Here is a 19,660-nt window from a genome sequence, read left to right as displayed (position 1 = left end):
ACCCAAGCCTTACCACAGACACACACAAACCTTAAAGTAAAATAGAAGGTAGTAATGAGGCCAATTCTCTGTCTTCAATAGGGGACGAGTGTTCAGTCTAGTTCCCAGATTATGAGCCCCTCCTAAATCTTGCTTTCTAGAACAACACAACCGTCTTCCAATTATCAGGAGCTTGATAATCACCTATTTTTAAATTACCACAGGGACCAGAGGAAATAAGAGAAATAAATTTCCACTTTCAAAACTGAACTAAATACTGGAGTCCATAGACACTTCATTGTTCCTCTCTCTGACTCCAACTGAATTAGACTTATAAATGAAAAGCCTGTCATTTTGTTATAGGGACAAAAACTAAGTCACAGGAACCCAAAGGGCTATTCTCAAATGACCTCTCGGAGTTTGCTTCTCGGGTGGCTTGAGAGGCCTAAATTCACCCCTAGCTGCATAATAAAAGTCCAACCACCTTCAAACGTGCTATGAGGCGAAAGTAAAGGATGATGTGGGGCACTCAGTTTTCTCAGGGGTTTTTTATTTAATCCATTAGTCCAACTTTCCTTTGAGAAAAATCTTTGTCTTGGTTTCTATCATTGAAACCAATCATAGCTTCTGTTGAGTCAGGGGCTCTAAGGTCTCTCAGACTTTAATGTGAGTATGAATCACCTGGGGATCTTGTTAAACTTCAGACTATGATTCAGAAGGTCTGGGACCGCGTGCCCAACAAGCTCCCAGGTGATGTCAATGCTGCTGATTGATGCATACACTTTGAATAGTAGGACTATAAGAAATGTTTCCAAATAGAAATAACCTCAATCAGATGTTTATACTCAAAAGAGATAGCCTCCACCAGGACTTTGTAAAGGGAGAGAATATTCCAGAGCCTAAACAGGGTACCTGCTCCTTCTCCCTTTTCTATGATTTTTACGAGCTAGTTGTAAACCCAATGTGGTACCCGAATAAAGGCATCTTTTTAAAATGTCTTCTATGTTGACAGTTTATTGGGACTCGACTTGATGGGGCTTGTATGGATGAACATAAAAACTTCAAGCCTTTTGTAATGAAAGGGCTGATTCAAAATAAATATTTTTAATTATGTCAAATACTAATGAATAAGTGATGTTCACAAATAGTTTATAAGAGAATCATTTGGGATTAATCATTTTCATTTCTCCCACAAAATAAATAGCTCATGTACTAAAGGAGACACCTTTCCTTAAGCAGGAGGAAAGAAGTTCAAGTCATGCCTGTGGAACAATCATAATATTTTTAGTGAGGAAAATACCAAGATTAAAACATACAAAAGTATACGAGGAGAATTATATGGTATTAAATGTGTCCCCAGAATCAGAGGAAAAGAACAGCTGGTAAATTTAAGAAAGATTTTAACTGGAAAAGATTACACATGTGAGCAATAGTCCATTCACCTTAAGAAAAACAATAAACACCCACAAACTTCCATCTTCAGGTTTTCAATAATGGTTTTTTTTTTGTGCAACCATTAGACTAACCTCCCCCACAAAATTCACAACCAACCATCATAAAAATTAAGTTGTGGACAGGTCCAGCTGGCTATATTCCATGTTTACCCTTAGACGCTTTTCCAGCTAATGAGGGTAAAATTCATGGTGCACACAGCAAGAATAAAAAGAGAATCACTTCCCTTCACACAGAAGGAACCCCCCATCTTGAGCATCTTTCTGCACTTTGCAGTGTGAGGTGTCTCAGTGCTTGCGGGCACTCTTCAGCCCCATAACTGCGAAGGTAGCAGCCGTCAGTTTCTCATAAACCAGGAACATGAGAGCAGCAGTGAGGACTGTCTGTAGCAGTTTGGCTTCAAGGCCTTTGTAGAGTCCCATGATTCCAAAACGCCTAAAAGAAAAGAGGTTTGAAAAAAAAATAAAAGGTTTTCTTCATAAAAGTCAACTCCTGGATCAAAGAAGCAGGCTATCATAGCTACCACTTATCCCCGAGGGAAGATGTTCCAAGACCCTCGGTGGATGCCTGAAACTGAGGTTAGTACTGAACCCCCTATTTTTTTTCCTATACACACACACCTATCATAAAGTCTAACTTATAAATTAGGCACAGTAAGAGATTAACAACAATAGCTAATAATAAAATGGAATAACAATATACTGTAATAAAAGTTACAGGAATGTGGTCTCTCCCTCTCTCTCTTATATCTTTGAGATGCAGTGAGGTGAATGATGCAGATATCGTGACTTGGCGTTAGGTCCTATTGACCTTCTGACGGTAAGTGAGAAGGAGGATCATCTGCTTCCAGACCGTGGTTGACTGTGGATCCCTGAAACCATGGGAAGGGACACTGTGGATAAGGGGGGAATACTGTATTTGCATTTTCTAAATTTTATATAAGTGGAATCATATGGTATGAATTCTTTTTTGTCTGACTTCTTTCACATGGCATAATTATTTTGAAATCCACCCATGTGGTTGTATGTATTAGTAAGTCCTTTCTAATGAGCAGTATTCCACTGTGTAGATAGATAGTAACTTGTGTGTCTACTCACTCAATGATGGGACATTTGTGTTGTTTCCGGTTTTTGACTCTTACAAATAAAACTGCTATTAATATCTGTGTACAAGTTTTTGCACAGACATATTTCATTTCTCTTGAGTACATAACTTGAGAGGAAAGGTGAGGTCCTATGATAGTTGTATGTTTAACTTTTGAAGAAAATAACAAACTTTCCAAAATGGTCGGACCATTTTATTTTCCCACCAGCAGCACAGGAAAGTTCTGGTTGCTCCACATTCTTGCCAATACTTGGTATGGTGAGCATTTAGTTTTAACTTTATACCAATTCTTTATCTTTGATTTTTTTTATCCCAAGCATATTGTTTTTATAGTAAATTTATTTACTTTCAAAATATCTTATATCTAGGAACAGTTATAAAATTATGGCAGCTTTTGCTTCAAAGGAGGCCCCTGACTTATTTGAAGCCCCTGAGATTCTCTAAATGGAATGATACAGGGAAACGATAAAAGGACCTGCTTCATAGGGCCACTGTCAGGATTAAGCGAGGTTACCCGTTTGAGGTACGGAGCTCAGTGTCTACCACAAAGCAAACACTCATCAGCACTGTTGTCATCATTACAATAATTATTGTTACTCTTCCTACTGCCCCCTCCCTTTCTCACTATGACTACTGCGCTCCAATAGCTGTTTATTTCTATCTCTGAGAGAGGTCGCAGGCTAAGCCACTGACGGCAGCACTGCTAAAGGCAGAACAGTCTCTACATTAGATGATAGCAGGCTTCCCTCTCTAAAGGAGTTCTGGATATTTCTAAGTCACAAAGAATAAAGACCTGGAGTTTTTCCGTAACTTCCCCACATGCTGCCATATTGCACTAAGCCCCTAAAATGAGAAATGTCTGAGCAGTGTGCAAGGAGTGGTTTCTAGGCTGCTGCTGCCAAGGCAGTAGTACAAGTTAAGCAGATCCAGCCACTCCCTGGCAGAGATGGCTGCTGAAAGACAGGACAGAATGTGAAGCATCTACAAAGCTCACTTTACTCGTTGGTGAAGAAGATAGAGAACATTCCGAAGACTCCCCAGTGTTCTGTTTTCTGGGTTTAGTCTGTGACGTCCAAACTGGGGAAGAAGAAAAACAGATCAATTTCTACCTGCGGAGGAAATTATGTTGGAGTAATGTCTTATAGTATACAGTAATAAAAATACCCGAGTATGCAGATTTCATGAATTTTCTCTTTTTCACTGAAATAAATGAAAATAAGAAATATTTTTCGGGGCGCCTGGGTGGCTCAGTTGGTTGGGTGTTCGACTCTTGGTTTCAGTTCAGGTCATGGGATCGAGCCCCACGTCAGGCTCTGTGCTCAGCATAGAGTTCTGCTTCAGATTCTCTCTCCCTATCTCTCCCCCTCTGCCATTCTCTCTGCTCTCTCTTCTCAAATAAATTAAATAAATAAATAAATAAATATTTTTCAATGAAGCAAGCATGAATTTTTACTTCAGAGAATTATGGGGAAAATACTCCCTCAAAAGAAAACAAACATGCCCACAATGAAGATTTAGATATTGATGGTATGGCTTACCCTCTAGTCCTTTAGAAAGTTCTTATAAACTAATCAGTTAGAACCACTACAATCTAAGCTCTTCACATTATATGTTTACATTATAAAAGTATCAAAATACACTTATTTAGATGCTGAATTCCCTTATATTAAGTACCAATTTAAAAATAGCACATCAGTAGAAACACTTTTAACAGAAGGTAATACATTTTTTGAACTGAAATATTTTTGGGACGCCTGGGTGGTTCAGCGGGTTAAGTGTCTGCCTTCAGCTCAGGTCATGATCCAGGGCCCGGGGATCGAGCCCCACGTTGGGCTCCCTGCTCAGCGGAGAGCCTGCTTCTCCCTCTGCCGGCCACTCCCCCTGCTTGTGCTCGCTTGCTCTCTGACAAATAAATAAATAAAATCTTAAAAAAAAATTTTCTTTTCACCATCACCGCCATTTTATCTATCAATAAATACTTTGAATTTTTTCTGCAAAGTAGATCATGAATCTGTCCACGTCTTATCTCTCCTCTCCACTGCTACCACCTTAGTGTAGGGCACCATCACCTCTCACCTGTACTATGGAAATGGCCTCCTACCTGATTGCCCTCCCACCCTTATCTCTTAACCCTAGGACCAATTCACCACACAACAGCCACAGGAATCTTCTCGAATTGTAAATCAGATCACATTGCTCCCAGTTTAAAGCCCTTCAAAGGCTTCCCACTCAAGTGAGAATAAAATCTAGAATCCTCATCTATAGCCTTCCTTGCTACTTTTCCAATCTCATCTTGAGCCACTCTCCAGCCAGAGTGGCCTCTGTTCAGTTCTCAGTCATCACCAAGCTCTTAGCACATCATGTTCCCTCTACCTAGAATGCTCTTTGATGGTTGGGTCCTTATCTTCCTTTAAGTCTTGATATTTATATATGCCTCCTCAGAGGAGCCCAATCCTTAATCACCCTGTCTAAGAAGATCCGCAACATGCCCCTCTCTACCAAATCACAGAATGCAGTTCATCTCCTTGATAGCTCTTTTCTCAACTTATAATTAACTATTTATTTTGCTTATTTACCATTTTATTCTTTCCTGTTACCTCCATGAGGACAGGGATTATTATTTTTACCCACCATGTATACCCACTCCTCACACAGAGTGGGTGCTTAATAAATATTTTGATGAATGAATAACTGAATGCAAAAACCCAGAAATTTGAAAGTACTTCAGAAAAACTAAATCATTAATTCCTCCTGAATGAACTAAACAAATCAACTTCTGATTTTGTATGATTAACCTAAGCAAGTCTCCTTAAATGAGAAGGAAACAAGCTTATACATTCCTAAAGTCATTAAAGAACCTCCTCCCACATTTGGGTTTTCTGAGACACTATGTTACCTAAGAAATTACAAATGTAAACTTTATTCCAAACCAAATAGGAAACCAGCTGATAGCCAGCCTGCTTAGCAATTATCAAACAAATGGAAAAATGGTATAGCCTACCAACTGACAACTTTATTGCTTTATTAACATTGCTTTAAACAGAGAAACCATGTACTTCAGAATGTTGTTTGACTAAATGGAGGGAGAACCCCAGCACTCACCCTCAGAATTGACTGTATCGTCTGCATAGGATAGGTGACGGTGGTAGCAATCGCTTTGGATACTGCACCAATGATGAACACATCCAAAGAAGAAAGCTGGAAAGCAAAGAAACAGCAAACCACATCAATCCAAAAAAGAGAGTGTCAGAGATTATTATTTGCTGCTTTCAAAATCAGGGATTACCTTCGCTCGTTTCTTTAGAAGCTGCCTTTTTAAACCTTCATAGAACATGAACTGGATGGCAGGATTGAAGACCAACAGCAAGGAAGGAAATGTGCCATTCCATAAAGCCAAGATTCCTTCATCTCGAATGATCTGGTGAAAAGCATCTAAGCAAGAAATCAAGGACTTTTGATTACAGTCCCCTAACCGGAGAACACAATGTGAATTTTGTTCAAATGTACCCAGAACACAAATCATACTGGTTCTATTAAAATTTCCTTCTTGCAATGATAGTCTAGGGGCAAGTTCATCAGTTAACTACTTTTTGATAATCATCAGACACTGACAGTCACCATGTTATTGACAGACCAACTTAAATCACAGGCAACTCTTCCTGACAATCTGGTATTAGAACGTCAGGTTTTCCTAAGTAATCACCACCACCATGATTGAGAACTCTGTCTTACAGAGAATTGTGAACTTATAGCCCACGTGTTTCACAGCAAAGTCCAGGACAACAGACAGTACCCTGGGATCCATTATTTAGGATATGACTTAAAAGAAAATCACTATTTTCATTATAAAGAAGGATACATGGGAAAGGAGAACCAGGTAACGTAGTATTATTAAACTCAAAGTCATCAGATATTAATGATAACTATATCCAAAGACAACACTAAAAGAAACAGTGTAGATTATTCTTTAGAAATATTGACCCCTCCCACCAACACTACAGCATACTTCTCTACGTCCTGACATTGGGTTTAGCCAAGAGGACATTAGCAAACAAGATGCGAACAGGGGCTTTTACAATTGGATGTGTCCTCTTGTGCTTTTGCCATCATCAAGAGAAGAATATGTGTAGGCTGATCCCAGCCTAGATGAGTCAAATCCCTGTCAATCCATAGACACATGAGCTAAACAAAGGCTTACCGTTACCTGTGGAAATTTGAGGCTATCTGATATGAAGCATTATCGTGGCAATAAATTCCAGACACAGAGAGAAAAGAAACTCCTTAAACAGGAACTCACTCAACAAACACTTACCAATAATACCTTTGTAGTTGGTTGGTACAATGTCTTCATTCCTAAATTTTGCCCCTTGCAGCTTCAGTCTGGTGTTTACCACCCAGAGTGGAGTTGTTAGCAACACATTCACCACTCCTTTAAAAAGAAAGAAGAGACAAGGGGAAAGCAAAATGTAACCTTGCAAGCTTTGCTGTCTTACGTTAAAGCTACATCCCAATGTTTCATTTATACTTCTGCCACTGACCTACTGGGAGACCTGAGGGAAGGTGTCTCTCTGTGACAGGGTACAACACAAGCCACTACTGTTAGAAGCAATTCAGAAGCCTTGCTAAGAGCAAAATGGCTGGCAGCAGTACCTTTCCACACTTACATAACAGGAAATGATCTGTTTGTCAATTTATATAGCATCCAAAGTAGCAATTTTGATCTAATTCTAAGTACATTTTTAAAATGACAGTTTTAAATAAGGCTTACTGATCACATGCTAAGTCCATGACAATATCTAATAAAACACATAATTTGCAACTCTCACGTAAGTAGCTTACATGGTTTTAAGTGAGCATGGATTTGGTACAATGGGTGACAAGTGGGAGAAAGTGGTGACATTTGAAAGAGCTTCACCAGGAACTAGAGGCTCAGAGAAGAGTTCCTCATCACTTAGGGAATTAGGATAGGCAGGCAGCAAGCAGTAGTTATGAACCATCACAAAACACCTGAAACAGCTTCGCAAGCATCATGATCCTTACAAGCTTAAGGATGGGGATGTTGGTCCCCCAATGTTGCCTCAGAGTGGAACAATACAATGAGCCAGGTGCTTCTGTTTTGAAAACACATGATCCCAAGTTAACACCATCTTGAGATATTAAAATATTCCTCATCAGTCCTGGAATGATTAAAAAAAAATACCAGATACAGTTGTAACAAAGTGCCTGACACATAGTATATACTCTATAAATATTTATTAAATAAATATTGAATAAACCAACGAACAAACTCAGTAAACAACCACACATTCCAAGCTATCTAGCTCTAGCCAGGCTCTGAAGAACCAAGAGGCATAATCCTAAGGAAGAGAAATCTTTTACTAAAAGTCACACAACAGGAGAAACAATGTTTTGATTTAAGGACTCTCAAAACACACCATTCAGAAAACACAAGTCCAACCAAAGACAAGCTCGATGAAACAGCCAAGAGATTAAAATCCTATTTTTTCATCTGTTGTATATAGTTGCTAAAGTAAGATAATTTGTTATCTCTTTCTTAAGAGCATTATGAGAGGGCGCCTGGGTGGCTCAGATGGTTAAGCATCTGCCTTCGGCTCAGGTCATGATCCTGGAGTCCCGGGATTGAGTCCCGCATCGGGCTCCCTGCTTGGCGGGGAGTCTGCTTCTCCTCCCTCTGACCCTCCTCCCTCTCCTGCTCTCTGTCTCTCGTTCTCTCTCTCTCAAATAAATTAAAAAAAAAAAAAAAAAAAGAGCATTATGAGAACACTTTTCTCAAAATAAAAGACATTATCAAAAATTTTATGAGCTGTATTCATTATATTTTTAGAGTCACATAACACACAAGGAGTCATCTTTAGTTATGACTCACTATACTCATGCATTGTCACTTAAGGCATTGATCATAATCTGAAAAAGCCTTACCTAGAGATTCTTGCTAGTCTCATTTTTAAAAAAGTGCCAGTGCTCAAGAGGTCAAGATAGAAGAATATCAATACATGCCTACTTGCCCAGACTTTATAATGTGTTCCTATTGAATGCAATGCACACATCACTTGACAGAAAAATCAACAGCAAGAAAAATGAGACTAGAAAGTACTACTGAGCAGTCTATTGCATTTTTTTTTTTCAGATGAAGACAGGAGAGCTCAGAAACAGAGATCACAGGCTTCTATAGATAATGTAGATAGGCAAAGTGTAAAAACCTTTTTAAACAAATGAAATGTGTTGTCTATTAAACAAACTCTTCAGAAATCAAAATTCCTTTCATGCTCTATTCAAGAGGTAATTACCCACAAAACACATCGGAGGCAATCCAGCCTAGATTTAAGATTTAACCATCATTTAAAATTCTGCTTTCGGGGCGCCTGAGTGGCTCAGTTTTTAAGCGTCTGCCTTTGGCTCAGGTCATGATCCCGGGGTCCTGGGATCCAGCCTGACATCGGGCTCCCTGCTCAGCGGGAAGCCCGCTTCTCCCTCTCCCACTCCCCCTGCTTGTGTTCCTGCTCTCGCTATCTCTCTCTCTCTAATAAATAAATAAAATCTAAAAAAAAAAAAAAAAAAGAGAGAGTCCTTTAAAAAATTTTTTTAAAAAATAAAATTCTGCTTTCATATATATCTTTGTTTTGAGCTGAAAGACTGAGAGGATTCTTAGGACAATCTCCAGTATAAAAATGCACTATATCATTTAAAGAAGAGAATATAAAGTCCTTGTGAAAACATTTGTATTTTGAAGCTTTTTATCTGAGAAGTTCAAGTACTTTGTTCATCCTCTAAGCCAAAATAGATGGAGAGGTATTTTTTAATCACCATAATTTTATGAGTTCTGGGAAAAGACACTCAAAATATTTGAGGATCCAAAACTTTACTGAAGTAAAGGACAGCATTCCACGGAAGAAAAACAAGCTACAAACAGTCATGATGAGAGATTCCAACTTCACTAACGCATGATGGATATGGCTGAAGGATAAAGTTGTCTGCTTATTTATAAGCCCATGTAGAAAGTTTGTTCAGTTCTAAGCTGTGGTTGTTACTTCACTTCTAAGATGGGAATACTAATATTTTACCTACTTAATGACAAGAAATTGTTTTTCTTTCAATGCAAATGATTCCACTTTCGTTTTTCTTTGTAAAAAATCATTTACAAGAAAACAGAAGCAAAATTAAGAGATGAACAATAACTGAACACACACACTGAAATTATTCACTGATTCAAGGAATATTTGGAACACAGCTGTTTACTTCTGAAATCTTGAAAACAAAATAGTTTTATTAGCAGTGAGTCTGTTAAGGAGAGAAAACAAAAAAGAAGTATGCTAATTGTGTATGCACTTCTGGGAAATAAGTGCAATGACCACTGATACAAGAAAAGGGCAGATCAAGGTCATAAATCTAACCACTTGGCTCCCTATGAAGGAATGCAACTTGATACACAACAGGAACAAACGTGCCTTACCAGATTTAAGACTGGAGGGCAGGAAAGGAATATGAACTGTCAACAATAACACCACTGGCATTCAAAAACAGTTATGGGTAAAAATCCCAATTTCATAAAAATGGCAAGTATCTTCTTCATTTAAATTTTCTGTGAGATTCTGTTCCCAAATCCCTTCCCAAGGTATCAAGCTATATGAGCTTTTTTCCTATGAAAATACAGTAAGTAATAAGTTTCTAAGTTTCAAGCAGAATTTGAATAACAATTATACTGTTCCTAGTTCTCCTTGGAGACAATGAAACTCATTTCTACAGTGATTTTAATACATGACAAGGCTCACAGCAGGAAAAGAAAAAGTGGTTCTAATTCTAAGAATGCATAGGTATTAAGATATGAAAACATGAGGAGAAATTTAAAACTCACAAAAGTAATTCCCAAAGAATTCCTTACTTTCAGAAAAAGAGACCCTATAATCAGAGAATCTCAGAATTATAAAGGACTATAAAATACATTTGACCAAGGGTCTCTCAACTGTTATACAATCCACATTTTTTTTTTTAAAGATTTTATTTATTTATTTGAGACAGAGAGAATGAGTTACAGAGAGCATGAGAGGGAGGAGGGTCAGAGGGAGAAGCAGACTCCCTGCCGATCAGGGAGCCCGATGCGGGACTCGATCCCGGGACTCCAGGATCATGACCTGAGCCGAAGGCAGTCGCTTAACCAACTGAGCCACCCAGGCGCCCCCTACAATCCACATTTTGATTGTGAGCTGGATAATCCTTTGGGGCAGCAGGTGGGGTCGTTACTGTGTATCAGACAGACAACAGTAGCTGTAGAAGGATGGAGTCATTAAATGGCTTGGTACATTCAAGGAATCACAGTTTTCCAGGAGAGGATGGGAACAGTAGAGATCAAGCTAGAGGTAAGCAGTATCACAGCAGATCTTGTATGTTGGGCTCTTATCCTGTATACGGTGGGGGCCTTTTATGCTGTAGGTACCATGACTTTATCCTACATGCAAGTGGCAGACATCAAGGGGTTTGAAGCTGGAGATAACATTATTAGATTTGGGTTTCAGAACAGCAGTTCCCCACCATCTCTCTGATAAGACATATAACAGATGAGGCTCATAACTGACACAGACCCATTGCACCTTTCTTTCACATACTCCAGAAAACACTTCAGAGTGTAAGTGAATGAGAATGATATGTCTTTTCTCAAACCTGCTTATGTCAGTTTTGAATCTGTTATGGTAGGCAAAACTTTATAGGTACGGGGTATGTACAAGAAAAGGCATAAAACTCCTATCAGTGAACCAATAAGCCTTCACCATGTATTGAAGAAAATGAAAAAGTATATATTTATACATCTTAAATTAAAATAAAATACAAGGTAAGTAGGCTATTTATGATACTCCCTACGTCAACTGACTTTTAAAAACTAACTGCCCTACCATACCAGTCTAGCTGTGTTATGTATAGGGGAATCTACTGTGATTATAGATGTGTAAGAGTTAGAAAGGAAAAAAGCAGAGCACAATGAGAGAAAGAATAACAAGGGTGTTGTGTACCTGGTGGAGAATGGGATGTCAGATGTCAGCAAATAAACAGCTTTGAACAATTAAAAAAGATTTCGTACTGAGGGTTGCTAGAGGGGAGGTGGGTGGAGGGGTGGGGTGGCTGGGGGATGGACATTGGGGCGGGCATGTGCTGTGGTGAGCGCTGTGTGTGTGTAAGACTGATGAATCACAGACCTGTACCCCTGAAACAAATAATACATTGTATGTTAATAAAAATAAATAAATAAATAAAATTTTAAAAGATTTTGTCATATATTTCATGAATTAGTAGTTTCATGGAAAGTTATTGAGTTAGTCCTTGACAGTGAGTGATAAACTTTTAAATGTCAATACATAAAACTACAGTAATCTAAAATATATTAAAATTAAAATTTTACAAATACTTGGTCTCAGGTATTAAACATAATACTAGATAGCCATTTGTTGCAATTATGTAAAAAAGAAGGTTCCTTCTGTACAGGATATCCTTGAATCTATTCTGATTTTTTTCCCAAGTGAACAAATCTCAAACTTGAATTCTTTGAGTTATGACACTGTTAGAAAACTATTCTTCCAGAAAGGTTAGCTAGGCAGGATTATGCAAAGTAGGTAAGTAAGGAAGACTTCAGGGGCGCCTGGGTGGCTCAGTCGTTAAGCAGCTGCCTTCGGCTCAGGTCATGATCTCAGGGGCCTGGGATCGAGCCCTGCATCAGGCTCCCTGCTCAGCGGGGAGCCTGCTTCTCCCTCTCCCACTCCCCCTGCTTGTGTTCCCTCTCTCGCTGTGTCTCTCTCTGTCAACATAAATAAATAAAATCTTAAAAAAAAAAAAAAGGAAGACTTCAGAGGCAACAACAGAAATGGCTATGGATATGGAAAAGAAGGAATGGATTCTAGAGATACTTAGGAGACAGACTGATGATGGTTCTTTTTTTTATTTTAAGTAATCTCTAGGCCCAACATAGGACTCAAACACTCAACCCCGAGACTAAATGTCACATGCTCTACTGACTGAGCCAGTCAGGCATCCCTGAGACTGATGGTTCTTGATGACCAAACGATTGTGGTGGGTGAGAGAGCACTCACTATGATGACTCCTGGATTTCTATCCTGAGTTACTTACAAATCTTTATTCATTTCCTCAGAGAATAAAATCCTGTGTGTTATACTCTATGTAAAAGTTGGCCTGGTGGGTGGTCAAAAGGTACACACTTTCACTTATAAAATAAATAAGTCATGGGGATGTAATGAACAGCATGGTGACTATAGTTAATAAAATTGTACTATGTATTTGAAAGTTGCTAAGAGAGTAGATCTTAAAAGTTCTCACCACAGGAGTGCCTGGCTGGTTCAGTTGGCGGAGCATGTGACTCTTGATCTCCAGGGTTGTGGGTTCGAGCCCCATACTGGGGGTAGAGATCACTTAAAAATAAAATCTTAAAAAAAAAAAGTTCTCACCACAAGGAAAAAAAAATTTACTTGTGTGGTGATGGATGTTAACTATCATTTTGCAATATATACAAATATCAAATCATTATGTTGTACACCTGAAACTAATATAATGTTATACGTCAATTATAACTCAATTAAAAAAATGGTTGGCGGGGGCGCCTGGGTGGCTCAGTCGTTAAGCGTCTGCCTTCGGCTCAAGTCATGATCCCAGGGTCCCGGGACTGAGCCCCAGATCAGGCTCCCTGCTCCGCGGGGGGGCCTGCTTCTCCCTCTCCCACTCCCCCTGCTTGTGTTCCCTCTCTTGCCATGTCTCTCTCTGTCAAGTAAATAAAAATCTTTTTAAAAAAATAAAATAAAAAGGTTGGTACAGGTGAAAGTTAATTAGATCTAAATCAACCTAAGACCAAAATGAGAGTATTAAGCAGAAGAAAAGCTCAGAGACCAAGCCAAAACACATCAGTGGCCTCATACTGGTAAAGAGGAAAACTTGTGGGGCATGAATACTCTTGGACTGGTAACTACTTTTCAATTAACTCATTTAAATTTCAAATGGACATTTATATTATTCAATTGTGTGGCTCCCAAAGTACTAATTTTTCAAATATACCAAAAAGTGATTCCACAAAATAGAACACTAAAAGTACAACAGTTAAATCAATTAATTTAGGGGTGCCTGTGTGGCTCAGTCAGTTAAGCATCTGCCTTTGGCTCAGGTCATGATCCTGGGGGCCTGGGATCACGCTCCGAGTTGGGCTCCCTGCTTAGCTTCTTCCTCTCCCCCTGCCATTCCCCAAGCTTGTGCTCTCTGGCTCCGTCTCTCTCTCTCAAATAGATAGATAAAATCTTTAAAAATAAATAAATTAGGGCGCCTGGGTGGCTCAGATGGTTAAGCGTCTGCTTTCGGCTCAGGTCATGATCCCAGGGTCCTGGGATCGAGTCCCGCATCGGGCTCCCTGCTTAGCAGGGAGCCCGCTTCTGCCTCTCTCTCTCTCTCTCTCTCTCTCTCTCTCTCTCCCTGTCTCTCATGAATAAATAAATAAAATCTAAAAAAAAAAAATTAAAAAAAAATTAATTAATTCAGTTACAGACTAAAATGGATACACAAAAAAAACATAGGAAATATATCTACTTTCTTTCCATCTCTTTAGTAAAACTCTGACTAATTTAACAAATATTTTGTTCACCCAGCAAATATTTATTGAGCACATGTTAGGAATTGTTCTTACTGGGAATATAGTCATAGTAGTAGGAGGAAACATGTATATATACTCCCTAAGAAGAGGTATGATAGGGCGCCTGGGTGGCTCAGTTGGTTGAGTGACTGCCTTCGGCTCAGGTCATGATCCTGGAGTCCCGGGATCGAGTCCCACATCAGGCTCCCTACTCAGCAGGGAGTCTGCTACTCCCTCTGACCCTCCCCCCTCTCATGTGCGCTCTCTCTCTCTCATTCTCTCTCTCAAATAAATAAAATCTTAAAAAAAAAAAAGAAGAGGTATGATATATATATATATATATGTATGCATTAACACATATATGTATATATGTAATCTTACATATAATTATATATAAGATACACTACATATAAAAATACATTTAATTGTAACATATATATCTGTTCTTTATCTGTGTGTATGTGTGTGTATATATATATAGCCATATATATAAAATACCCACATATATTTTTTATCTATATATTATCTATATATCTACATATTATTATCTTAAATATACATATAAATATATATTATATAAATATATATATTAAACGTACATATATTTAAGATACTTGCTCTTATGGAGCTCACATTCCACTAAGGAGACACAGACAGTAACTAAATATTCATAATATCAGCTTAATGGCTCCCTAGAGCTTTTAAAATCTCAGATGACAAGGATCCAAAGTCTTCTAAAATCTGGCTCCTGTTTACTTCTCCAACCTTATTGCTCATGTTCTTGTGCTCACTTCACTTACTAACTAAATTAGAGAGCTCACTGTTGTAAACATGGTCCTGTATTTCCTCAATTCCCTACCATTCTCTCCATCAGAAAACTGTCACCACTCATCTACAAAAGTTACTAATCCTGCCCAGTTCAAGAGCCACGGCTTTCTATAAGCAGATCCCTCCCAGCTAAAAGTGATCTCTCTTCTTCCTATGAACCTCTAAAGCGTTAACCATTATGATACTAACTACACTGGGCTGTGTGCTAAAATATCTTTGTCATATTTGTTTTCACACTCATGGTGGGCTTCATGGGTGTGCAACCCAACTTGTGCCTGGTTTAATCTCATTGCCAACTGTCTTGAAATGCTAATAAATTGTGAACAAGGAGTCCTGCATTTTCATTTTGTACTAAACCTTGCAAATTATGTAGTCAGTCCCGTTCATGTTAAACATCTCATGTAGACCTCAGTCAAAAAATAAATCATGGGGGGCATCTGACTGGTTCAGTCAGTAGAGCATGTGACTCTAGATCTTGGGGTCATGAGTTTGAGCCCCACGTTGGGGGTAGAGTTTACTCAATTAAAAAAAAGAGTAAAATAAAAATCATGGAAAGCAAGCAGGGAAGGTATTGTAATCTTTTTCTTTTTAAAGAGACTTGGGGCACCTGGGTGGCTCGGTTGGTTAAGTGTCTGACTCTTGATTTTGGCTCAGGTCATGATCTCAGGTCGTGAGATCAAGCCCTGTGTCAGGCTCCCCACTCAGCATGGAGTCTGCTTGGGATTCTCTCTCTCCCTCTGCCCCTCCCCACCCCCTGATTGCACGCTCTCTCTCTCTGTAAATAAATAAATAAAATCTTTTTTTAAAAAAAGAGAGAGACTTTAATTTCCATAAATTCTGGAACACTGCTAAACAGGGATAAAACTATCTTCTCTGGATTAAAAAGACAAGAAGCCAAGTCAGCTCAGAAATAAACCTTTTTGTGTATTTGGTCAATGATCTTCCACAAGGGTATCAGGACCACTCAATGGGGAAAGGACAATCTCATCAAATGGTATTAGGAAAACCGGATATCCACACACAAAAAAGAATGAAGTTGGACCTGTATCTTACACCACATACAAAAATTTATTCTAAATTAAAGATTAAAAAAATTATTCTAAATGGATTAAAGACCCAAATGTAAGACCTAAACGTATAAAACTCCTAGAAGAAAACAAAGCAGAAAATGTTTTCATGACATTAGACATAGCAATGACTTCTTGGATGTGACACCAAAAGCATAGACAGAAAAGCAAAAATAGACAAATGGGACAAATATCAAACTTAAAATTTTTGAGCAACAAAGAACATAATCAACAGAGTAAAAGGCAACAGAGAATGGGAGAACATACTTGCAAATCATATATCTCATAAGGGGCTAATAATATCCAGAATATATAAAAAATACCTACAGCTCAACAATCAAATATCAAATAACTCTATTAAAAAATGGGAAAAGGACTTGAACAGACATTTCTCCAAAGATGATATACAAACGGCCAATAAAGCATATGAAAAGATGCTCAACATCACTACTCATCAGAGGAATGCAAATCAAACCACAGTGAAATATCACCTCACACTATGATTGGGATGGCTATTATCAAAGCAAAAACACCCAGAAAGGAACCCTAATGCAAGCTGGCACAGCCCCTCTGGAAAACAGTATGGCGGTTCCTCAAAAAGTTGAAAATAGAGCTACCCTACGACCCAGCAATTGCACTACTGGGTATTTACCCCAAAGACACAAATGTAGTGATCCCAAGGGGCACATGCACCCCAACATGTTTATAGCAGCAATGTCCACAATAGCCAAACTTTGGAAAGAGCCTAGATGTCCATCAACAGATGAATGGATAAAGAAGATGTGGCATATATATACAATGGAATATTATGCAGCCATCAAAAAATGAAATCTTGCCATTGCAACAACGTGGATGGAACTACAGGGTATTATGCTAAGTGAAATAAGTCAATCAGAGAAAGACAATTATCATATGATCTCACTGATATGCAGAATTTGAGAAACAAGGCAGAGGATCATAGGGAAGGGAGGGAAAAATGAAACAAGACAAAACCAGAGAGGGAGACAAACTATAAGACACTCTTAATCTCAGGAAACAAACTGAGGGTTGCTGGAGTGGGGGGGGTGGGGTGGGGTGGGGTGGGAGGGATGGGGTGGCTGGGTGATGGACATTGGGGAGGGCATGTGCTATGGTGAGAGCTGTGAATTGTGTAAGACTGATGAATCACAGACCTGTGCCTCCGAAACAAGTAATACATTATATGTGAATAAATAGAATTCCTTTTCAAAAAACAAACAAACAAAAAACACCCAGAAAGTAACAAGAGCTGGTAAGGATGTGGAGAATTTAAAACCCCTGCTGGTGGGATTATAAAATGGCATAACTGCTGTGGAAAACAGTATGGTGGTTCCTCATGAAATAAAAAAACAGACAAAAAACAACACACACACACACACAAAAAAAACCCCCTAACATATGATCCTGCAATCTCACTTCTGGGTATATATCCAAAAGAACTGAAAGCAGGGACTTGAAGAGATATATTTGCACAACCCATGTTTATAACAGCAACTATTCACAGTATCCAAGAGTTAGAAACAACCTAAATGTCCATCAATAGATGAATGGATAAACAAAACGTGGTATATACATACAAGTAAATATTATTTAGCCTTAAAAAAAATAGAAACCCTGTTACATCCTAGAACATGAATGAACCTTGAGAACATTATGCTAAATGAAATGAGCCAGTCACAAAAAGAAAAATGCTGTATGATTCCAGTTATATAAGGCATCTAAAGTAGTCAGATTTATAGAAACATAAAGAATGGGGTCGGAGAAGGGGGTAAGGGGGAGTTGCTGTCTAATGGTTATAGAGTTTCACATTTATAAGATGAAAATGTTCTGGAGATCTGTTTCACAATAATGTAAATAAACTTACTATTAAAGCATACACTTAAAAATTGTTAAAATGGTAAATTATATGTTATATGTTTTTACCAAACACACACATACACACAGAGAGCCAAGTCAGAAAATTAATTATATTCTTTGTAGCATGACTTTGTGCTAAAACAACCTCTTAGGGAATATATGAACCGTAAGATAAATATTAAAATATAAAAAATTTTATACTCAGAAAACTTTGTTACCTGCAACAAATCCAACTACTAGATCTTTTCCAGTAGTAGAACGTTGACCTTTGACCCAGACTGCTTTGAGACTATTAAAAGTGTAGAAATAGACAAAATTGGAGCAGCAGAGACTGGAGATAACTGGAAACCACCCTCGATATGGTGCCAGGCTAGAGGAAAAACACAATAAGCAATGTAAAGATGCTGGACAAAAGCTAGTGGAAATGGGCAAAGTCCTAGGAAAGGCTGACCATCATTCACATATTCTCAAAGTTTACTCCTACACTACGACATACTCCAAACTGTACATATATTTCACATTCTAAAGGCTGTCCAAACCAAGAAATCTTTCCTACCATTAATGATGCCAAAGAAACAACACACTTTCAATGACTGATTTTACTAGTTTCCTCCCCTTGGTTTCCTTCCGCAAATTACTATGTAAAATTAGAGACAATTTCTTCATGGCTGTTAGTTAATATAGCATCATTCACATTTTATTATAGGGTAACAACACTTGAAAATGAAGTAAATATAGACATAATAAGTGTAAAAAAAAAAAGAAGTGATGGCGGCATGTTATTAGGCACAGGAACCAGGCTGAAGGGGCTCCCACCTGTGACAGTTTCAACACCAAAATAATATAGTATAGTAATCAATTGTAAACCACTGAAAAACCAGGAATTTCTGAGTCTATACTGCTACTAAATAAAGTTTCTCTTCATAGATTGCTGATAGTTGCGAGAGAGGAAAAATTAAATTATTCAGTGGCTAACCTGAATCTGAGAAATCATAATTAACCAATGAAGGGCAGGGGGACAATACGTGACTCCAGATGTGATATCCTAAGGACAAAATATCACCTATGCATTATTCTGGTCAAGAATGCATAGCCTCAGGGGCGCCTGGGTGGCTCAGTCGTTAAGCGTCTGCCTTCGGCTCAGGTCATGATTCCAGGTCCTGGGATCGAGCCCCGCATCGGGCTCCCTGCTCGGCGGGAGGCCTGCTTCTCCCTTTCCCACTCCCACTGCTTGTATTCCCTCTCTTGCTGTGTCTCTCTCTGTCAAATAAATAAATAAAATCTTTAAAAAAAAAAAAAAAAAAAGAATGCATAGCCACAGTCTAATCATAAAGAAACATGAGGCAAACTTAAAATGAGAAACATTTTATTTTAAAAAAGGGGGGGAGGGGAGCTATATTCTTTAAAAATGTCAACATCAAAGGGGTAAAAGGCTTTGATGTATGGTGTATAACTTATTCTCAAATAATTCTGAAAAAAGTCTGTGTGGTGTGTGTGTGATAAAGACAGAAGGGGAAAGGAGAGAGAAAGTGGGGAGAGAACATAAGAACAACTGGGAAAATAAATGGGAAAAAAGTGTTAATAATAGGTGGATCTGGGTAAAGCATATACTGATATTCTTTGTACTGCTTTCAGTTTTGCAACTTTTTGTGAACTTGAAATTATTTCCAAATAAAAAGTCAAAAAAAACCCACAACATAATCTGAATGCATCTGATAGGAAT

The 19,660-nt window shown here is 38.4% G+C and overlaps 1 protein-coding gene across 1 annotated transcript in view; it reads right to left on the bottom strand.

Moving 5' to 3' along the window:
• Window positions 1-981: 981 nt before the first annotated feature.
• Window positions 982-19,660, bottom strand: part of SLC25A17 (solute carrier family 25 member 17) — a 43,915-nt gene continuing 25,236 nt past the window's right edge. The window contains exons 4-9 of the mRNA XM_021687709.1: window positions 18,156-18,307; window positions 6,848-6,964; window positions 5,822-5,967; window positions 5,638-5,733; window positions 3,530-3,612; window positions 982-1,866 (exon numbers count right to left, since the gene is read on the bottom strand). Coding sequence (XP_021543384.1) covers window positions 1,719-1,866; window positions 3,530-3,612; window positions 5,638-5,733; window positions 5,822-5,967; window positions 6,848-6,964; window positions 18,156-18,307 — 742 coding nt within the window. The 3' untranslated portion in view covers window positions 982-1,718. The remainder of the gene's footprint in view (window positions 1,867-3,529; window positions 3,613-5,637; window positions 5,734-5,821; window positions 5,968-6,847; window positions 6,965-18,155; window positions 18,308-19,660) is intronic.

This window comes from Neomonachus schauinslandi, chromosome 5 (genome assembly GCF_002201575.2).
Source record: "Neomonachus schauinslandi chromosome 5, ASM220157v2, whole genome shotgun sequence".
Classification (NCBI taxonomy): domain Eukaryota; kingdom Metazoa; phylum Chordata; class Mammalia; order Carnivora; family Phocidae; genus Neomonachus; species Neomonachus schauinslandi.
The sequence above is the reverse complement of the archived record's forward strand: the minus strand, read 5'-3'. Positions and strand labels throughout refer to the sequence as shown.